Source organism: Periplaneta americana, chromosome 14 (genome assembly GCF_040183065.1).
Source record: "Periplaneta americana isolate PAMFEO1 chromosome 14, P.americana_PAMFEO1_priV1, whole genome shotgun sequence".
Classification (NCBI taxonomy): domain Eukaryota; kingdom Metazoa; phylum Arthropoda; class Insecta; order Blattodea; family Blattidae; genus Periplaneta; species Periplaneta americana.
In genome coordinates, this window is record NC_091130.1 from 71,969,957 (window position 1) to 71,992,127 (window position 22,171).

The following is a 22,171-nucleotide window of genomic DNA, read 5'->3' on the forward strand; positions in this document are numbered from 1 at the left end:
GTATAATAATTAACAGCATCCAACCACGTTCCCCAACGGGTCAAGAATGGCTGCGGGGATAAGGGTATTCCAGGGGAAATTATTTGGAACAGCAACACTCTCATTGTAGTATGTTTGATTGAATTCGTGTCTGCACTGAACAAATGTTAAGCTTTGACTATTCCGACCACAGTAATGCAAAAGCATTTGCTTACATAGGTATACATTAGCTGTAGCTGCTCTATCTATTTGGACCGGTCACAATTCTTAACATGAACTGATTATACTACGAGACCGGGCGGTCGCTCACCTCTTCTATACTACCCTACATCGGCAACCTGATTGCATGCTGCGTGTGGCAATTCAACGAAGTCTAATGATAACTGATTGAGAGAACTGTAGTTTTTTCCTTCAAATGTACAGAAATTTAATCCCAATGAATGTAACTTTTCGTTCTGGAAAGGAATTTTAAAACTTGATACACTCTGACAACCCTCTAAAGGTTATTGTCTGGACAGATGCAACTCGCGTAATGCAAGAGATGGATGAGACAATAAGAAATATAAACATAACACAGTAAAATTGCTTTAAGTAAAATTTGATTTCTTGTATAAAGTTTACCGGTTACTACTGTAAAAATTAAATTGGGAGGGAGAGAGGCTGAAGAAAATGTTTCTCGTACGACAAACGGAGATTTTTTAATCATTAATTAGATTTGTATAAAGTAAAATAAGCTTTTTTGTTGTCTGTGTTCACCGAGTATTTAATTAAAATTAAGTCGAATTTAAAATTAACATATTTCATTTATTTCGTTTTACGTAAAATAAGCATGTCGTATTTTTATTATTTCCTTTGGAGTTTTAAACGTTTTAAAATTTTGTTCTCATAACGTGACAGAAGCTTTCTCTAGAATATTCAATTGAAATGACAGAGTAGAATCCTTTCAATTTAATTTGAAATAAGCATATTTTATTGCCTGCGTTTCCTGAACATTTAACTAAATTAGGTTGTTTATTTTAAATTTTACAATATATTATTTGACGTGAAATGAGCAGTGTTCATTTTCCGCTCTCTATTACAGTTTAAACACAAAAATTAAACGATATATCATCTGAGTTTAAAAACAATGTAAGTGGCAATGAACTTCAATTTCCCTGTTCATAACAAGTCATATAAGGTGTTGTTCAGAGCAACATAACAAACATAACTTTATGTGCACTCCCTGCTGATTAGACAGCGTTGCACGATCTTGTAATTGATGTATTTTAAAATGCACATTTTTCTGGAAAACTATTCAAAATAAAGAAAAATGGTATTTGTAATTTTTTGGTGCTCTTTGCTGAAGGAATCATCCACGAGAATTAATGACATTACTTATGATTCATGTTGTAGATTACAAAATTAAAATATATTACAGTACGAATAATATTTATTATGAATTTCTGAAACAAAAAATAGGTAGGCCTACAGCTACGTAAATCGCACAAGTATTTCTAGAAAACTTAGACGTCTTACGTCATGGGATTATAAGAAAAGACTATGTGCAATGTGGAGCACGAAAGCTTGTTTCGGTCTTTGTGAAATAAAATAAAATAATTTAAATTAGTTCTGCTTCTTCAGCGGTAATTCAAGAAATAAACCACAAATAGGATTATCACTTACAACGTAAGAAGAACACAATTCTTTCGAAGTTCATGAAACTTGTAGAATGAGCAATTTAAAACTGGCCGGCTGTATAGTCATACCAGGAAATGTTATGGGGGAAGAAAAACTCCTTTTTTTTACTCACATTAGAATTGGACATGTTTACTCTTCAAAATATTATGTTGGATGTGAGCTTCCTGTGCACCGATCGTAGTGCAGCAAAGACTAGCAGACATAATAGTCAGGACAGGTAGCTGGACCGGACCGTTTTAAGTTGCTCATCTTGTAATGAAGTATTAAGTGTTATAGCAATTATATGTTATTACCATGTTTTGAATAATAATAATAATAATAATAATAATAATAATAATAATAATAACAATAATAATAATAATAACAATAATAATAATAATAATAATAATAATAATAATAATTCTTTCTTTTTTAAGGACCCGTGATGAAATCACTGTAAAGGCTGGGTTCTACATTTGGGAAGATAACAACGCTATTTTTAGAGACGTGTCGGGTATAAGGGTGCATCCACAGTATAGGATTTATAACAGAACTAGTTTCGATGTAGCATTGGTGAAGGTAAGCACATATTTATATTGTTACGTACTGTAGTCCAGTATTAAATGTATGCTACAATAATATGTAAATATATGAGTTTCATAGACACAGAATGTATTTCAATGTAAGTACACATATATTTATGAAGCTGAGATAGGTTATATTTTATATGGCCCTTGTGTATTTCTGTGTGTAGAGATGAAAAATGCTATTTTTATTTTCTAATTTTTCTCATATTTTAGAGTTTGGTATATTATAATAAAGTTCAATATATTTGTTATATTCTAAAATATTAAACAGAACTAAATACAGTCCATATTAAGTCTAATGAAAAGTTGTGAAATTGTATTAAATACAAACGTTTAATAATAGATTTAGACAATAGAGTCTTGATCATTTACGGTAATTCTGTTAAAATTGGTTTGTTATTATTTTAAAATTTACTGTACTCTCAACAATAGGCAAGCAAATTAACTAACTTATGTAGCCTACATCTCAATAATCGTTTAAGAATTTGTTGTTATTATCGCCGCGGCCTCATACTTAACATGTCGGCATCATACAATAACGTGCGGAGTGCTTTTAAAATAATTTTGCCGACCGATTGTTGCTCTGTAGGTTTCACTCTAAGCGTCACGTTGTCACGTCGTAGTTCCTCGATAAGAATATGCACTAGTTTGTTATATTGTTAAATGGTCATTATTATTATTATTATTATTATTATTATTATTATTATTATTATTATTATTATTATTTCATATAATTATGACTACGTTGACAATTTTAACTCTTAATAATAACTCTTTAATAATAATTTTTAATCACATACTTTAATGTTCGTCCTCAGCATAAGACATTGCAACCTCGGTTTTAGTCCACGTGGATTAGATAAGTAGTTGTAATTTAATAATGGAACCAGCTTATTGGTTGCAATATTGAAATTGAGGCGAGTGATTGGAGCGGCGACATAAGAAATTGAAAACAATAATACAATTAAATTTCAAAGACCTGCCGGAATGTTAAGCATGAGACCACGGCGATAATACTTATTAGTCAAGACCGAAGATCTTTCGGAAAAAAACTATTTTTCTATTGATAATGTATGGCTTTGGTACTTTGTACTTACACGTTTCATGAACATTTATGCTTTATGAGAGTGCCTAAAACAGCCTATTTTGATGTTTTTGCTAATTTTTTTTCAATTTAAAAATAGACAGCGAAATTTTATATTATTTTTTCCCCTCTTTGTGAAGTACTATTTTAAAAAATCGACGTTCTACGTTCTAAAAACAACAAAGACTTTTCAATTCTTCCATCTCTCTCTCTCTCTCTCCCTCTCTCTCTCTCTCTCTCTCTCTCTCTGTGGAAGAGCGCTTCTTATTGACAGAACTGGCTAGCTTTACTGACAACAATGGGCACAACCAACCGCAACCAACAATTTGGTAACTGAAATTGGCTAAGGATTTCGAAATTCAATATCCAACGTCTTTTCTTTAGTTTACCTCAGTTTTAATGTCAGTGCAGTGATGACAATGCCAAAAGTAGCGAGTTTCAAACCAAACCGTATAAGGCAGTGGCTTCAAGACTTTCCGAAGTTTTCGACAGATGGGAAAATTATATTGTGCCAAACATACAACAAGGTCGTTAATTGTTATCTTTTATTTGTTCTTGATTTTATTTCAGAGTTACGGCGTTCTTTTCACGGCATTAGGCGTTAGGCCTAATAGGCCTAATGATGTAAGCATGTATCAAGAGATTATATTAATTTAAAATTATCTGAATTAATTATCAAATAATTTGCTATCTGCACTCTATAGAGGATTCTTCTTTTTGGTTTCGAGTGTTAAAAAGTCCCGTTTAATTCAGCATATACAATTAATGTTACATAAGACAGATGCCGAACACAAATCTAAACTTAAACTCTTTTGACACAATCACCTGAAGAATCTAGCAAAAAGAAACAGTCTTACAGTGACTTTGTCATCCCGTTGTGGCAGCTGATATTTCATTTCGAAAACTAGAAAATCCAAAATTCAAAGCCTTTTTTTTTATATTCCACCATTCTGAATCAAGGGTGCGCAAAAATACTTGGATTCAACATAAAAAATCGCAATGAACAGAATCAGACAAGATATTGGAGACTCACATACCTGGATATCAGTTCACGAAACGACTGACGATCTTGGTCGATACATAGCGAAATTAGTTGTCTGGAAATTGAATCCAGATGCGCCATCCCGAACGTATTTATACGCTATGCACAAAGCAACTTCTAAGACAAACCTGGAAACAATTGCACAATTTGTCAATAATGGACTAAAAGTACTAATAACTTTGAAGGAAACAAAGTGCTGCTCGCCTACACAGATAGTTATAGGGTAGAATTTTCTAGGCTCAAAAATTAAACTCTACAATGAAGAAAATGGTTTTAAGCCTTTGTCAAGGATACAGACATTCAGAGAGCTCCCAGATATTCCTCTGCCACATCAACCAGTTCTTACCCCATGGAGTACATAGTTAAAAGCAGCAGAATACTACAGTGAACATTTCTTAAAGATCCAGAAAGTTATAAAAAAAAATGTACCCGAGGATGGTGCTTGTGACACTTCGGCAAAACAGTTACTCTAAGATCCCTCCATCCACCGTGATTTGGCTTACACTAGGTCCCATTATACGTTTCTTGTGGCAGTCATGGTAACCTATCTATGAAAACATGGCTTTATTGGAGGAGTTAAAAAGAATCAAGGAAACGCCAATAGATGTGGGAGAAAAAGTGCGTACAAAAATGGAAAACGTGTTACAAGAGAACAAGGGCCCGAAAGAACTGTGTGCAGCAGTGGATATTCTATTGGGAAATCCGATGTAGTTGATTGCATCATTCCAGTTGAACATGTGCCGAAAGTTAAGTATGCCCCCGTCACGTCTGTTGATTAAACTGATTTTCACCCATAAGCGCCAAAATTTTTCTCTAGAACACTTAGAAAAGTTTCTAGTAATTTATTGTGAAGCCAATTATGGTTTGAACAGTTCTAACAATTTTTGTGGAGCTTTAAATGCATTTAGGTGTATACATAGCATTTTAAGTGCCAGTACCGGTGGATACTTAATTACTATTTCCTACAGTTTACAACTATGTATAGGTCTAATGTTAGTTTCTTTGCATTTGTCAATCAATTCGCTAATTTGTTAACATTGTAGTACTACTTTTTAAAATATCTATAGAGTTTCCTATCCTATACTTTTCGAGCCTATTTTATGTTTTATAAAGCCTAAATGAGTTAGTGAAAGAACTTATTGTAGGCACCTATTTAGGACTTAAAAATCCGCGGTCCACATTGCATCATGTTATGTTGAAAGCATTTTCAGTCAGTATAAATCTGTCATCAGATACAATAGAATACATTTTCGAGTCCTTGAAAGGCACTTTCGTAGTGTTTTGACTTGGCAGCAGGAAGTAAATAATGTCATTTGAATTTCATATTTAGTACATTGAAAGTGAAACATTAAAAAATAATTATCATTTTTGGTAAGTTTAGATCCATTTTTAACTGCTATTAAGATAAAAATAACTGAACATATATTTACACATTTATACATTTTTTACATATAAATCCTTTCCATTCACATAAGTAACTGAAGCATACGAGGTCTCCGTGACAGCTGGCAACTGTTTCTCGGAGTACCATGTCTGTGGACCTGTGAAACTGCAGTTTCCCCTCTCACCACAAGTGAGAAGAGCTGTCATCACTAAAAAATTGTACTGTAACTAACACACATAAACATTGATGTGTCATCTAGAAGTGCCTTGTAAGTTATACTGCTGAATTAGGAAGCAATAATTTCATAAACATCAGATATTTCTGTTTTCGTTTACAATCATAAACATGTCTCTAGGGAGTACATGTTGTTTCTCAATGGCCAGAGCGCTCTTTTTCCCAGTACAAGGCAGTGTTCCGCGATAATCGTCAGTCATTTGTGATGGACAACTTGAGAATGAATCTCATTGTGTACTGTAATTCTTAAGCACTTGGCGGGATATCATAATTTATACTGGTTAATACTGAATATTGTTTATATTCACATGCAATAATTGAAACATATTTAAATATATTTCCTATTTTGTCACATATTTTCCCTATTTTTTGAACACAAAAATTAATATTTTCTCGACATTAAGCACCAAAAATCCGAGCTCTAATTATATTATTATACATAAAATCTTAATGAATCAATTTCTCTCGGCCGCGTTCTGTTTTTTTTTTATCTAAATGTATGGGCAATGGTGCAGCGTGTTCAACGAGAAACGATTAAACTGTCAAACTAGAAATTTTGAATCGATAAATTATGTTGAGATTGTGCAAATAATATGTTAATTAGTAGACGTTGTCCAACAATATACAGTATTATTCAATTACGTAATCATCATTTATCAATTGCGTAAAAAGATTAGGGTAAATCAATTAATTATAATCATTAATTTTCAATATAAATACAGTAGTGTCATGAATTGAGCGATGACGGCTACACCATATAGAATTGACATTGTTTGTTGAAAAATGCTTAATGCATGACTCATTTTGTGATGACAGAAATGTAAGCTATGACGAACTGTATGGTAACGACTTTATAATACAAAAGTACAAATTGTGTGATGAATATGTAATGTGTGACGAATTCCCGATGTGATCGGTTATTTGTCACTAATCCTCCGGATCCCGTTTTAGAGTAAAATATAAAAATGGTTACATACGCTTTAATTCTTATAGGACTTTGATAGAAAAGCATAACAGGCTAAAACATGTAAAATTCAATAAGCACCAAATTGGATGTTTCGACGGAACGCCATGTTTCTTTGCCGATTTTGAAATTATAATTTATAGATGACATAATTTTAAATGCTTGTGTAACAAGGACGTTAGTCTAGAGAATGAATTACATGGATGAGTGACTGGATGCTCAACATTATGCAAATGTTAGCCATCCAAGAGAAATAATGTAAGGCAAACTCGACTAATTCCGTGATATTTCTTTTCAAATTTACCACGAAATTATACCAGCGACAAATGTAATTTTGATGGTATAGTATTAATGGTAAAAGATGTACTATCTATAACATACATTTTGTTCACTACGCTCTTCCAGTGACGTGAACGGATTTTTTGGAAACTTATTGAAGAGTTGTAAGATCTATAGCTTTGTAATTACGAGTGAACACACCATCCGATTTTCGTTGTTAAAAGAAGACTTTTTGCTGAGATTTTTGGTCCAAATTGTTTTCAATGGTAAGTACTGACATTGTATATTTTCGGTGAAAAATATATGCTTATTAGTGCACTGATTATGTAACAGAGCCTTATTTTGGGAGGTTATTTTCTTAGTGTTTTTCTCATTCTACGAGGCCATTTTTTCTGTTTAAATTTTTTATGTATTATAATCACACTCTCTGGTGGAAGAAATACCGAATGCATTAGATGTAAAATATTTGTGTTTGTGTGTGTGTGTGTATGCAGACCATCTCTGATATATTGTGCATGTCGTGCATGTTGCAGATGGCAGATAATCGCAACGTAAAATGTGGAAATAAATACAATATAAATTACATGAAGAGGCAATTGATTGTGTCTTTAAACAAAGAAAAACTGCCGGAGAGAGACCTCGATTTTTCTTGGCAAGTTAGACGAGGACCAGGTAGGAGCCAAAGAGAATGACAGTTCCAGCCTCCCAGATGAGTTAAAAGAGATAGACAACGAGACTGCATCATCTTCAGGAGCCAAATGAAAAGCTGTGCTTAAAGAAAAGCCGAATTATAAGCCTAATGATCTCTTGCCATCTTGCTCAGGAAATTCCTAGGAAAACAAGCATGGTGGAAGATGGTTTCGGTGCATCAGTTATTTAATTAAACATGTCAAGGCCTTTCAAAATACCAAAAGAACTTTAATTTTTGTATTGTAGATAGGGTAAACATTGATAATTTCGTGATAATTTCATGAAAATTAATTTAAAATGCAAACGTGTTAATATATCCTTATTCCGATTTTTCATGTAAAAGACGATAATTTGCTGTACAAATCTGGAGACATAAAAGATTGGACACTTTCTTGAACAAGTGCCATAAGCCACTTTTACAACTTAAGCTAAAAGGGTGGTTATTTCGTGATAACCTTAGTAATTTCGTGATATCACATTGATAATTTCGTTAGAGGTAGAAGAATTGTGGAAAATTAATTAAAGTGAAATGAAATTCTCATTTATTTTTACAAGACTTCAAACATAGTAATTCCGTCTAATATTCATAGCAAGAAAACTTAGAAATACATATCAACACATAATAAGAATGAAATCAAAGTGAAAATTGAAATTTAAAAGGAATCTTCTTTGCCCTGAAAGGGTGAATACTTTTATTACGGATTTTACTATAGCCTATATTACTATCGTAACTTCAAAAGTAATGGATAACATTTGTTTAAAAATATATTTTTATCCTACAGCTTTGCTATTTCCACAGAATGTAGATACATCCTTTAGCAACAAAATGTCACTTTTCCACATATGCAATCCCCATCCCTTTCAACTGCCTTACATAACCTAGGAACGAGGGCCTGTAAACCAGCACGGTAAAAGTCTGGACCAACACGTCTGAGCCACTCTTTAGCAGCGTGCACACAGGAGTCATCTTCTAACCTCGTTCCGAGAAGGGATCCTTCAGTTTACCAATGAGATGGTAATCGCACGGTGCCAGTTCAGGACTGTAAGTTGGATGTTTCAGTGTTGTCTATCCGAATTTTCTGATTTGGTCTGTGGTCTTGTGACTGACATATGGCTGTGCGTTGTCGTGCAATAGGCCTAGTAGAACATTCTGCTTCTTCCGATGTCGTCGAACACGACTCAGTCGAGCTTGAAGTTTCTTGAGAATTGCCACATACGCGTCAGAATTAATGGTGGTTCCGTGTGGCATGATGTTCACCAGCAAGAGTCCTTCCGAATCGAAAAACACTTTTCCTGCCGAAGGTGCACTTCTGAATTTCTATTTCTTTGGTGAATTTGCATGATGCCACTCCATTGTCTGTCTCTCTCTCCGATACGAAATGGTGGAGCCATGTTTCATCTTCTGTCACATTTCTTGAAAGTAAGTCATCAAGCACTTATCATTGCCGCTTAACATGATAACAAGTCAAACAGAAGCTACACTGAACCCATTTCGTCCCCCTTTTCTTTTTTGCTATCACATCTTGCCTTCAGATTTCTAAAATTCGTATTGTAATACAATTTTTAAAATAGTATAAAATGTAACGCTTAATGCTCAACAAAATTTCGCCTCAAACAGCTAAGATTTCTGTCAGTAAAACTAAGCCTATATGGCGACTACAGCTGTATCTAAAATTCCAAAAACATTTCCTAAAATTTCACTAAGATATAATAAATCTTTGTACCAAATATCATATGTTTACCTTTAGTAATAAGCCTGTAATGTAATTACAAACATCCACAAAATTTGTACGCCTGAGAAGTCGACGCAAACTTACTCTCTCCAAACATGAAAGCTCACTGAAACAGCTACAATAGTCACACAAAGCGTAGCTGTATGTTTCTGGAAACCGGACACATATGCAATCCCTTGGTGGAAATTTGAATCTCGTAACACCATTGGTTAGTTCACGAAATAGCAAAGAAAAAGTACCACGAAATAACCATTGCCACGAAATTACAGTTGGGACGTTCGTTCTGTGCCGGTGAGAATCATATGGTAGCTAGCCAGTGAGCCTACACTCTCGCGCATGCGCAGAATATGGCAAGTGGCCAGTCTCGCAGAAAGCCTTGGCTGTGCAACATCGTCCTGCCACGTGCGTGATAATTGCTGTTTGTTAGTTTAGTTAGTTCATATTCATATTGTTTATTTATTATCGTGACAAATTGCAGTTGTGTGTGTTTGTGTAGACTAAAATGCCTCCTATTCAGTCTAAACTTGGCGCAAAAACACTGCATAGCCAAACTCGGGAAGTTGTGAACAATATACATTCTTTCATGAAGAGTGAAGCAGCTTCTGGAGACTTTTTAATACCGCTGAAAAAGGCGCCAGTAAACCTGAGGTTTTGTCATCACTCCAATTTTTTGGTCTTGTATGCGTACTATGAATATACGTTTCATCCTCGTATATTAGAGGCCTACCTTCTTCTCTGTATTTCTTTATTGCGCGTAAATATGATACGCGCTGTTCTCGAATATCATGCCTTTCCTGTAATACCGCTTTATTATTTCTTGTCTTCTTCCATTTAAACCCCATATCACGTAAAATGATCTTTAAACTTGTACTACCCCCGTTAAAGTTTATGGCATCTTTTAGTTTAGGTAGCAGTTTACTGACAGTGGGCACTGTTTTGTCATTTATATAAAAATTATAAATTGTCTGTCGTATAACTCTTTTATCAAAATCATCAACATCTGTGATGCGTTTCGGTACACGATGAACTTTATTATTGTTCATGCAGGGGGTCGAGCGGGTTTTGTACCTGGCGCATTTCTGATGTTTAAATCGAACAGGAAAACTGGAGACTACCATCATGAAATGAATGCCAACAATTACCAGAAGTGGATAACGGAAAAGTTGATTCGGAATTTGCCCCCTAGATCTGTTTTTATAATAGATAACGCACCTTATCATAACGTGCAGTTGCATAAAGCTCCCTCAAGTAATTCAAAGAAAAGTGATATGCAGGACTGGCTTAGAAGAAACAATGTGCAGTTTCAGGAAAATATGCTAAAGTGGAGCTTTACGGGCTCATTAAAACACATAAGCCACTTCATAAAACTTGCGTGATTGACAATCTCTTAGCTATGAATGGACACTGTGTACTCAGATTGCCGCCGTATTCACCTGAGCTAAATCCATTGGAATTGATTTGGGCAGATATAAAGCAGTGGGTAGCCGGTCAAAACACAACTTTTAAATTAGAGCAAGTGATGAAATTGTGCCAACAACGGGTTGATGACATCAGTGTAGAAAAATGGGAAAAAGTATGTGAACATGTTGAAAAAATCGAAGATGAATATATTGAACAGGAAGGAATTATGGAAAATGTAATTGAAAGCTTCATAATTACGGGCGGAGACAGCAGTAGTGAAAGCGACGACGATGAAGATGATGATCACGACGACAATGGTGGTGATATATCTGGTATCGAAAGTTTGTCTGATGATTAGATATATTGATTGCGTCTGTTTCTCTTCATTGCTATATAATTGAACCATGGATATCATGTTATGTTTATAATCAGTTTGTATTTATTATGATAACACGTGTGATGTGATAAGTGATACTGGACAACTGTGAGTGGAATGCGCCGTTCATTCCACATCCTGGAACCAACTGCGCATGATGATGTCACTACACGCTGCAGATCCCAGCCGAGGCGGTAAGTCACGTGTTTCTATAAACTCACTCTGTTGCTCAAGATAACCAAGCACACCGGCACAGAACGACCGTCCCAACTGTACCAATGTTTACCCTACTTATCTGACAGAGGAATTTAAAATTTCACTGAATATGCCTAAATATTTTGAATTAAAGAACTATTAGGAAAATATCCTTGTACTATCACGAAATTATACCAACTCTTCTAGAATGCTAACTTGTTTTGTATTATTGTATTGCTTGTTTGTAACTATTGTATAAACTTATTTGGGTAAAAATGCTGAAATGTAACTTCCAGAACACTCTTGTTTTTTTTTTCTTTTTTTTTTAATTTTAACCTTCTTTCTCACCAAAATCTTAGTATTATGAAATTAGCCGAGACTGCCCAACCAGTACACGATTAGGCAAACGCGACTATTAGTAGAATGTTTAAGATTATCGAATTTAATGGTATTAAATAGCGAACTATAGAGGATTCCACTTTAAGAAAAATGCATTGAGTATATGGGGCTATTTCATCAAATAACGGTTGCCATAGAATCGCCTACCTACCACACAGTTTTTACAATGTACTAGGCAAGCCCCATAAAACCAATGCTTTTTTCTTAACGTTCTATAGAGTGAGTAGAAACTACGATAATCGAAGACCTACTGCATTCAAAGTAAAACAATCAATTAATATCTTTATAATTAATTTTAAAAGTTAATTATCGTCACTTAATACTCTTTATTTACACAGATGAGACACCACTTGTGCTATAGCCGAACGATTCAACCCATTAGTATTCCAATGTTTCGTGAAAAGCTGCCTGAAGGAACAAAAGCCACATTCGTCGGTTGGGGCTATACTCAGGTACTTTCCATATACTAATAATTATAATACTTCATTTAGGAGTTAATAATTTTATTATGTTTTTGATATAGAGTTATTCAAAAGTCAGAATAGATTATTTTATTCTCAAATAAGCTCTTGTTTCAATTGTTTCACTATTGTTGCTATGGGAAATGAAATAAATAAACCAGCTATTCCTGAGTGTGCTTCTTTTAGCAAATTCATATAAGGAAACAATGCTAATAGGCTTCATTCATGTAAAAAAATGATTGTTCATGCAGATTTAAAAGATTCAGAGCTTCCTTAGCTTGCAGTTATTCTCCTCGACTCTACTAGCATGCTCATAGATGTAGCTATTTCTCAGAGGTGTACACCACCTAGTTCGTCAAAGACTATCAAGAGTGCAGCATAACAGGTGGATCTACATTACACCCGTTACAATGATGCTGATTATGATGATAAAGAATCGTTGAGATGTCATGGGGACCGCGAGTATCCGGAGAAAATCCCTGTGTTGTCTGGATCACGTGCTTGCTAAATACAAATTATAAACTCAGGGTATAGCTGGATTTGAACCGGGCTTTTGGCTTATATGCCATTACTGAACCATCATTTCTGAAGCTAATTAACCGCGATTAAATAATAAATAATAAATTAACTGAATTGTTACGACACACTTAAAACGTGTGAGAGAAAACGTGCCAATTCGATTACATTTAATTTTAAACGTTATTTCCATTTTCAGAACTGAGTGGCTCATTGCTAAAGTTGCCTAACTCACAAATTTCAAGTCTCTGAGGTCTGCATAGAATGACTGTAAATTACCATTTATATTTGTGCCAAAGTACATGTATTAAATACATATTAGCTGATAGTAAATGAGAAATAATTTCCAATTGAGAGCATGTAATTAAAAAAAACAACGTCTAAGTTTAAACATTAATAACTCTTTTCAGTGTAATTATGGTTTAGACAACTCTTGCACTGAGCCACATAACTGAAAATAATAAATCCATAACAGACTTCAAGTTGAAGAATGTAATTTGTGTTTTATTAGTTTCAACCTTACATAACACATCCTCGAATACTACAAGCCATGGATCTGACTACGATCTCCAGACAGGATTGCATATATTTCTGGCTCTATTTGAACATTAACACGATATGTGCTAGCAGTCAGACCAGTTCTGCCATACCCTTCAAGGATGCCTGCCGTGTAAGTAAAACTTCGCAAATTCTGTGGTCCTCATTTTCATTTCCTGAATATTCAAATTATAAAGAAGTTTACTGTAGGTGTAAGTAATCCCGTTAGATAATTTCAAGTGAATACACATTTTGAGCACGCCAGATGCAGAAACATGGTCTTCGGTATTGCGTACGTAGGGCAAATCCGGTAGTGATGCCGCACTTTTTATATTTATAACCTTCTCTGCAAAGGTTTAAAACGGCTGAAAATTCTGAAGAAATATATTTAATATATGAGTTTTCATAATATGGGGACATCATTTTATTTTAATTCAATTTTTATTGTACCTGAAGTTTTGAATGTATTTCACTCCCACTCCCTCTACTAGTAAACTTCCAACCATTCTCCACACAGAACCAAGGCTGCGTATGCAGTCAAAGTCGCCCTAAGTCCAAAGTCATAGTAGGCAGTACTGAGTTAGTGAGCATAGTAGGTTCCAGAAATATGTTCGCGTTTTTCAATGACAAAAAAGCTTTCAATATTGAATCATATATTCCCAGAGGTACTGACGTCCGTTTGCCTACGTCGCATCCCGGCTTCTCCCACCCGCTTCTGCTCGCTCCTCTGTAAACGCAAGTGGCTGGACTATCTTAGCTCTTTTCTGAAAACATTAATTTCTGTTAGGAATTGGACGTCTACGTAATAATATACAACAGTTTAAAATAACTTAAATAAAAGGTTCTCGTTAAGTAATTAACTGTCACGTGATTTTCCCCCCTTCTAGACCCTGCTACAAAACCACTTGGACGGACAATAGATAGCATGTCTGAGTAATTTTATCTTTTCGGATCGGGCAGAAGTGAAGATTGAATTTAAAGTACGTAAATTACTCTTTTATAAGAGTAGGTACAGAATTATTTCAACATGAGTTAATAGTACACGAAGGCCGAAACTGGTAATTGGAATTAAGTACAATAGTGTATACTGCGATAATATGCACAATAGAACTGCAGCCTGTATCGAAATGAATGGTCGCCATTTTAAAAAATGTGTTTAAATATCTATATTATCATTATTTTTCAATTTAACATCATTCTCTATATTGTACGCTAATGTGCTGTAGACAGCATAATATACACTGCATAATGAATACGTCCGAATGGATAGCTCAGTTCGTGTGTAAAAACACTCATTCTTAATACAGTACTGTATTTTGATTAAATAAAAGCTAAAGAAAATAATGAAACTGAAAATCGCGATATTTCCTAGTTTACGTAAATGGATGAACTACTTTTCTTCCCTTCCTTGTTTGTATTTTACGCCAGTATCATCAAAACTCCGGTCGTGGAAGGAGGTATCAAACGGTTTTCCGGTTCTCAATCGTTAATCCAAAGGTATAGCCGGTTAATATTAGAAATGTTAGTAAAAATAAATGATGTCCCTGTAGATAGGCAGAACAGATGTAGCAGTTAAAGTTTCTTGGATGTAAGAACAATTTAAAAGGCTGGACTCCAGGAGTCTTTCTCAGGTACGTCGGTAGAGTTGCCGCGTCTGTTCAGGGTGAGACGCCGCACTGTGAATTAGATATAAAAACACATGTAAATTAAAATATAACACGTCTGATTTATTGAAAATATTCATATTCACTAATTAAGTAGGCTACAGGTAGATAAAGTTCTCAAAGTATCTATTTATAATTTAGACGTTGACTACTTAGTTTTTTAGAGTTGAAAATAATGATTTTTTATTGGCGTGGTTAAACTCTCGTGGTTTTTTCATACCACAATCGACACATTTTGTCTCCGTATGGACAGCAAGGCACATGAAACCGTTTTCTACTTTCGATCAAATCATCATTCTTTATTGTAAGCAAGTACGTAGTTTTCCCAGCACTTTTTGAACTTTTGGGGCCAGTCTTTTCTTGACTTGAGCTTTTGAACGACTGTTTCTCCTCACTCCAGTGACCCCTGTTCACATTCGCCTTTCTTTTATATTCAGTAGGCATTTTGTGTTGTAATGTACTCAAATCTGTAAAAAGAAAAATTCATCGTCATTTTTACAAATAATTATCTACTTAGTAGCGAGAGAAAATAAGAGCTAAAGACATTTATTGAATAAGCTTAAAGGTAGACATATTTATGAATTTATAAAAATACATGTTTAATTTTGTTATATTGCGGCATCTATCCCTCTAATTCTTGCAGCATCTCTACCAAACTTCGGGTAGAGATGCCACACCCCTCTCCTACTTGCCATATAGAATTTTGAACAAGGTGGCAACATCACGTGAAGTTAAGAGGGAGAATGTTAAAAACCTTAATGCAGTTTAATTTCACGGGTACTCGATAGGTAGTACTTCAGGTACTTTATATGAAAGGTAAGAAAAACTTTAACGCCTCATTTAAGAAACTTGCCGCATTAAATCAGTTGTAACTCACGTAAAATACCACAAATATTCAACACATCCACTCATAATGCTTGCTTTAATTGACTTAACAACATAATGTGCTGTCACCTATCGAAAATGACCTGAACCATCAGAACTCGAAAGTGCGGCAACTCTCCCGCCGCGGCGCGGCATCACTACCGGATTTGTTCTATGTCTTACTGTTTAAAGTTATTTACCTTAAATAATGGCCGGATTTTGCTCCTATTAAGTATTTAAAAGTTAATTTATCCAGGATTGTTACACATGATAATGCTATATAATAATTGTAAAAATTAAATTGAATTTTATTTTAAATAAAAGTACACAATGGATAGCCATTCCAAGATTTGGAAAAGATAATTGTTTCATTATTTTTTCAATTATACAGAATAAACTGACATATGAAACAGTAGACTTCGTTGTAGTAGTATACCGCGTCTAAATTTTTTCGCATGGTTATAGAATGTAATACCAAATGTTTTTTTTTTTGTAATGATATCAACAAGCATTTGCTTGATCAGTAAAACAACTCAGTTTAATTTAATCTTTTACTAGTAATAATATTTTATAATTACGTATATCATTTCCAGCTAATTTGATACGTAGTTACTGAATATCAACTGAATCAGACAAATAGTGTAAAGAATTTCATTGCAGTTTATCAGAATCATGCCATTATGCATTTCAACAATGCAGGATCTTAAATGTCTTCTCAACTGCAGTAGGCAATGTGAGAGTATGGCTGTTGCTAGGGATGGGAGGTTATTCGAAAATAATAGGTTATCAGTTAACCGGTTATTTTAAAATTAATTTAACCTGAAGGAAATTAACCGAGCAAAAATGAACCGGTTAACAATAAATTTAAAGTCTGCAAATTAGTCTGGAAAACAAAATGAGAGGTTACTTACAATAGAAAAAAATAAGAATTAGCAATCAACTGTAAACCACCAGAATATATTTGAAAGAACATAATTAATTGCTGAAGATCATCAATTATGTCCTTAAACAAAATTTAAAAAATAATAAGATATGAATCTGAATTTAGTTAATTACTTCAGTCACATTAGCGTCGTAGGTAAAATAAATAAAAAAATGACACAAATTCCATATTGTTACAATAATAATCTTGATTAAGACACATTCCGACGGGAAATCTATTCTCCTACGAGTATAACTAATAAATACTGAAGTCAAAATTTCTCGCCCTTTGAAATGATTCAATACCCGCAGATATTTTAACCCAATAAGAGAAAGTCAGCGATTAAGATAGCCATATATTACCGGTATTGACATTAAATCGAAGTCGAATTTCGTTTTTCCATCTATGGACAGATGAAGTAAGACAGTAACCCAGACCCTATCTAGGAATTGCCTACGAGACAGTTTTTATACAGAATTGATTACATAGAGTACAAAATAATAAATTTAGTATCTCCTTCAGCAATTTTCTGTTCACATATTTAAACGTAACGATGAAGATTCAATTCTTGCTTAACGTTGTTTTTAGTGATGAAGAGATATTTAATTTTTCTAGAAAAATTAACAGAACTGCAAAATATGGGGTCTGAAAACCTACATGCTTCTACCGATAAGAATTAATGTTAGGTGTGCAGTCGCTTACAACAATGGAACATTTAACTGTGAACTCATGCATTTATCTTCACTTGTTGAACTTCAGGAATGTTGTTTCTCAACTTTAAAAAATGCAACAACAGACGATGCAAGATGAGACATCACCACGTTTGGGTAATGATGTACTTAAATTTGTGGATAAAAAATTCCTATCTTGTGGGTCGATCGGGTGGCCTCTTCCCATGATGGCTTCACTTTTCTCACATCACACCAGTGGCCTTTTCCTTATGGGGATAAGTGAACTATCGGTTGTTTGAAAGGAAAGTGAATGACATGATAAAACTCAAAATCAGGATTAGGCAATCTGTGGCTTCTATCATACCCGACATAATTCTTACAAGTCTTGCAAATATATGGTTTCCCGTTTTAATATTTTTCTAGTTAAGGAATCGCTCATGTGGAGAATTTATCAACATAGTTCTTTTAATATATTATTTATTGTAGCAAACCATTTTTTAATATGGTTACTAATAACAATTTTCTTATATTTTAAAATAATCTAGTGAATAAGTTGTAGTTACGGTGTATTTAATTTAAGGACATTTTGAACTGTAGAACTCATAATTTGAGTTGAATAAGAATATCAAATAAATTTTCACTGGACGCATCTATGAAGAACAAGTGACTTCTTGAAGATGATAAAAAACCACAACGATAATGTTCAAGATTATAAAAACTGAAAAAGAAGATAATAGCGACAATAGAATAAGTTGATATATTTATCTATTTTATATTTATTTTGTATTTTATGTAGCAATACATAATAAATACTAAATATTTCATCATAAAATAACCATTAAAATATTATAAATAGTTATAAACAATTGTTTGAACACTTAAAATTTGTGTGTGGTTGATTCTCACTGTTGTACATGTTTCGGGGCTCGTGCTATCCCATCGTCAGTAACGTTAATAATAATTAATAATTTATTTATTTAATCTGGCAGAGCTAAGGCCAGTAGGCCTTCTCTTCCGCCCAGCCAGACTCTAATTCTAATTGAATAGAATTGCTTACACAGTTATTACATTAATATCTAGATCATAAGAGAACATGAAAGTAAATAATGAAAATTGGATAACTAATGTTAGTGTGACAATAATAAACGTTGGTAAGAAATAGTTATAATAATAATAATAATAATAACAGTAATAATAATACTAATATATATAATATAATAATAATATAGGATGTGAAACAATAATTTTGCTGAGGTTAAGAGGAACTGATGAAGATGAGAATAGTGTTAATGGAAATAAAAATAAAAATATAAGATTTTGACGAAATTGAAAGAGATGATGATGATGATGATGATGATGCTAATGATGATAATAAATTAACTTTATACCAATATCAACATACAGGTAATATTATGCTGTTGGTTACGAAGAAATTACAAGAGAATGATGATGGATATAGATTGACAGTCAATGAAAGAGCAATTAATGAATGTTAATATGATGATCATGATGATTATAGTAATGGTAATGATTATAATGAACGAATAAATTGATGAAGAGAGTGGTGCTGAAAAAGGAACATTTGATGGTGAAGATAATGCAGTTGCTGCTGCTGCTGCTGCAAATGATGATGATGATGATGATAATTATGATGATGAATGTTGAAGTTGTTGAGAGACTAATTATATTTGCGATAATTACGACATTTATAATAAATATTACTTTGATGGAAATAGAAGAATACCTATTAAAAAAAAAAAAAAAAAAAACTATGCAGACAACTGTTATAATGTGAGAATGAAGAAGATGAGTAATTCAGAAGGAAATAAACACTTTTTTTTCCGAATTTGAATGCTATTTATAAATAAATAAGTTATGAATTATGAATAATTCGGAGATTGGTTACGCTGAACAACAAACTTTTACTTTCTGTCTTGTTTCGAAATAAAAATATGTAAATATTACTAATATGTGTGCCCTAAATCCGAATTTAAAATCCAAATAGTCCCATCACGTATCATTTTCCGGGGAAAGGGTATTGATTTTTTAATGAAAAATCTTATTTTTTAATATTTCACTGCTACTGATAAAATTACAACACACTAGAGATTCAAAATGAATATGTACTGGATACAAAATGATGTCACATAGTTCAAAACATAGCAACAATAAAAATATTTAATGCGTATAATGAGAAAAATCTCGGAATTTGAACTTATCATTTCATCGGATTTTCTGGACGACTTCCGTTTATAACTAAATCCGGGACTGTCTTTTAGCAAAGAACGAACACTAGTCTGCAAGCATACTGGTTGATGATCTTCCTTTATATCGCCTTTTCATTTCAGATATTTATCGATGAAATCTTTCCCCATGCTCGTCCCTTACCGCTCCAAGATTAGGAGGAAAAATTCAAATGAGAATATAAGAAGTGTATTTTGAGATACATATTACACTCCATTTTCTCATATGCACTTAACATGGTTTCCACAAGTTCGATGTAATTGTCTTACCTAGAACTTCCAAAGAAATTTGAGCAAACATCTTTGAAAGCGCGCCAAGCCATTTTTTCTGAAACGGAAAGTTTTTTTCTCAAACAGAGAGTCAGCTGATACTTTAGTGTCAGGCTGAAGAAGGTGCCATCATTGTAGTCAAGAAGCTAAATAGTTCAGCTTTGACTTTTGTGAGATTTAGCCAAGCCTCTTATGAGGTCATTTAACTCCGATTGTGAAATCATATAGAGCTTTTTGGATTCTATAAACTCAGAATCAAAGTCAGGAGTGAAGGAAGGTCCAGCTTCCGAGGAAGAGTTCGATTCTTCGTCCAAGGTCCAATTTTCAGGTGATTTAGGTATCGCAAGAGAATCGGTATGCTTAATAGGTCTTACGGCTGAGGGTAAATTTGGATATGCATTTATTTTAGGTAAATGCCTGACACTTTTGTTAAACAAAAATAACGGTCTGTGACATGGTCTTTTTGTTGTCTCTATACCATCGGAATAGCAAATGCAATCGAAGGATGAGAGCCGTTTAACCATTCTGTCAAATATCGAGAACATTTACAACATCTATGGGGTACAAAATTTTTTCTTGATCTCCTAATTTGCATTTAAAATACAGTTCGTGTGCTTTCTTAATCACAGGTGAAATAATTTTTCTTTGGGATTTAGTCGTATATTCATCACAAACGTAACAAAACACGTTCGGAGAATTTATACACCGTCGGCGCGACATTATGGCTATGTTGGCACAAAGACTAATGCTTTAAATTGAAAACTGTGTTATTAATTAATCACTTACACACTAACACTCTTTATATACAAACTATGATATTAACTAATCACTTAAACACTACCACTCTTTATACAGTATATTTACGCTCGTACATGTAACAATAACTAGTTAACCACGAAACACAACCCTAGACATCACTTTCAACTGTTATGAAATTTACGGGATAGAAGGGATCAATATCTGTTTATTTATTAGAAGTACGAATGAACATGCCAACAACCAAAATAAACCAGAAATAGGTCATTAACCCATCAAATGCATTACCTTTGTTTTAGTTTACAATTCCCAAACCGCGCCAGACGTTTCGGAAAGTGAAAACATATTATGTCTTAAAAATCTTACGTGATATCAAAAAAGTGATGCATTTTCGTCTTCAGTGCACACCCCAAATCATAAGGGACAAAATGTTTTAAGTCGGAGCAAAATTCTTGTTGTTCAGTGTTCTTTTAATGATTGATTTTAATAAAATTAAAATTATTTCATGTTGGAATGGTCTTGAGTTTGGTTTCCTAGCCTCTGGTAGAATCCAACTCGGAGGAAAGTCTGCCAACTTCCAACTTTTCTGGTAGAATGATGCTTAGCACAAATCTCTTTCAAGATTTCCAGGTACATTTTTAACAATTTCTAAGATGGAGTTATTGATTTCAATACTGTCTTTTCCATCATGTGTTCAAAGGGCGATTCTGGTGGTCCGCTGTTTGTAGGAGACGTACAGTGGGGAATGAACACGCGCGGCACGACGAACTGCACCGGCTTATACCCCATAAAATTTCTTGAAGTGTCGCGCTTCTCGAAGTGGATCAGAACCACCATCAGCAGAGATTACTATAAGAAGAGAACCACTGCAGCAGTGTGATATAATTTAATGTTTAACTCTTTTAACTTTATTGTGATTCAGCTTAATGGTATAAAAATAAAGTTCACTAAATTGTAAACTACTTCCACTTATGAAACAATACAATTCAATGATAAACTGATATAACTATACTTTTTTCACCTATGGATTCAAACACTTCGCCAAACATACAGCTGCCACCAAAATTTTACAGTAATAAGTGAATATATATCTCACCTTGCCAGATTCTATAAACTATAGAGTTCAAAGAAATGTTTTATGCCAACTATTATGTTCGCTATGGATGAATTATTATTTTTACAGATATAACCAGAGATAAGTAATGTGTTCGATATAAAAGTGACCACTTGACCACTCTATAAGAGAGACAAACGCATGGGTGGG

The 22,171-nt window shown here is 33.7% G+C and overlaps 1 protein-coding gene across 1 annotated transcript in view; it reads left to right on the forward strand.

Annotated features, from left to right (window-relative positions):
- LOC138713450 (trypsin alpha-like) overlaps nt 1-21,867 on the forward strand; it is a 40,783-nt gene extending 18,916 nt beyond the window's left edge. Inside the window, exons 4-7 of the mRNA XM_069845559.1 lie at nt 2,073-2,214; nt 12,342-12,455; nt 13,492-13,650; nt 21,608-21,867. Of these exons, the coding sequence (XP_069701660.1) occupies nt 2,073-2,214; nt 12,342-12,455; nt 13,492-13,650; nt 21,608-21,787 (595 nt within the window). The 3' untranslated portion in view covers nt 21,788-21,867. The remainder of the gene's footprint in view (nt 1-2,072; nt 2,215-12,341; nt 12,456-13,491; nt 13,651-21,607) is intronic.
- The last annotated feature ends 304 nt before the right edge of the window (nt 21,868-22,171 follow it).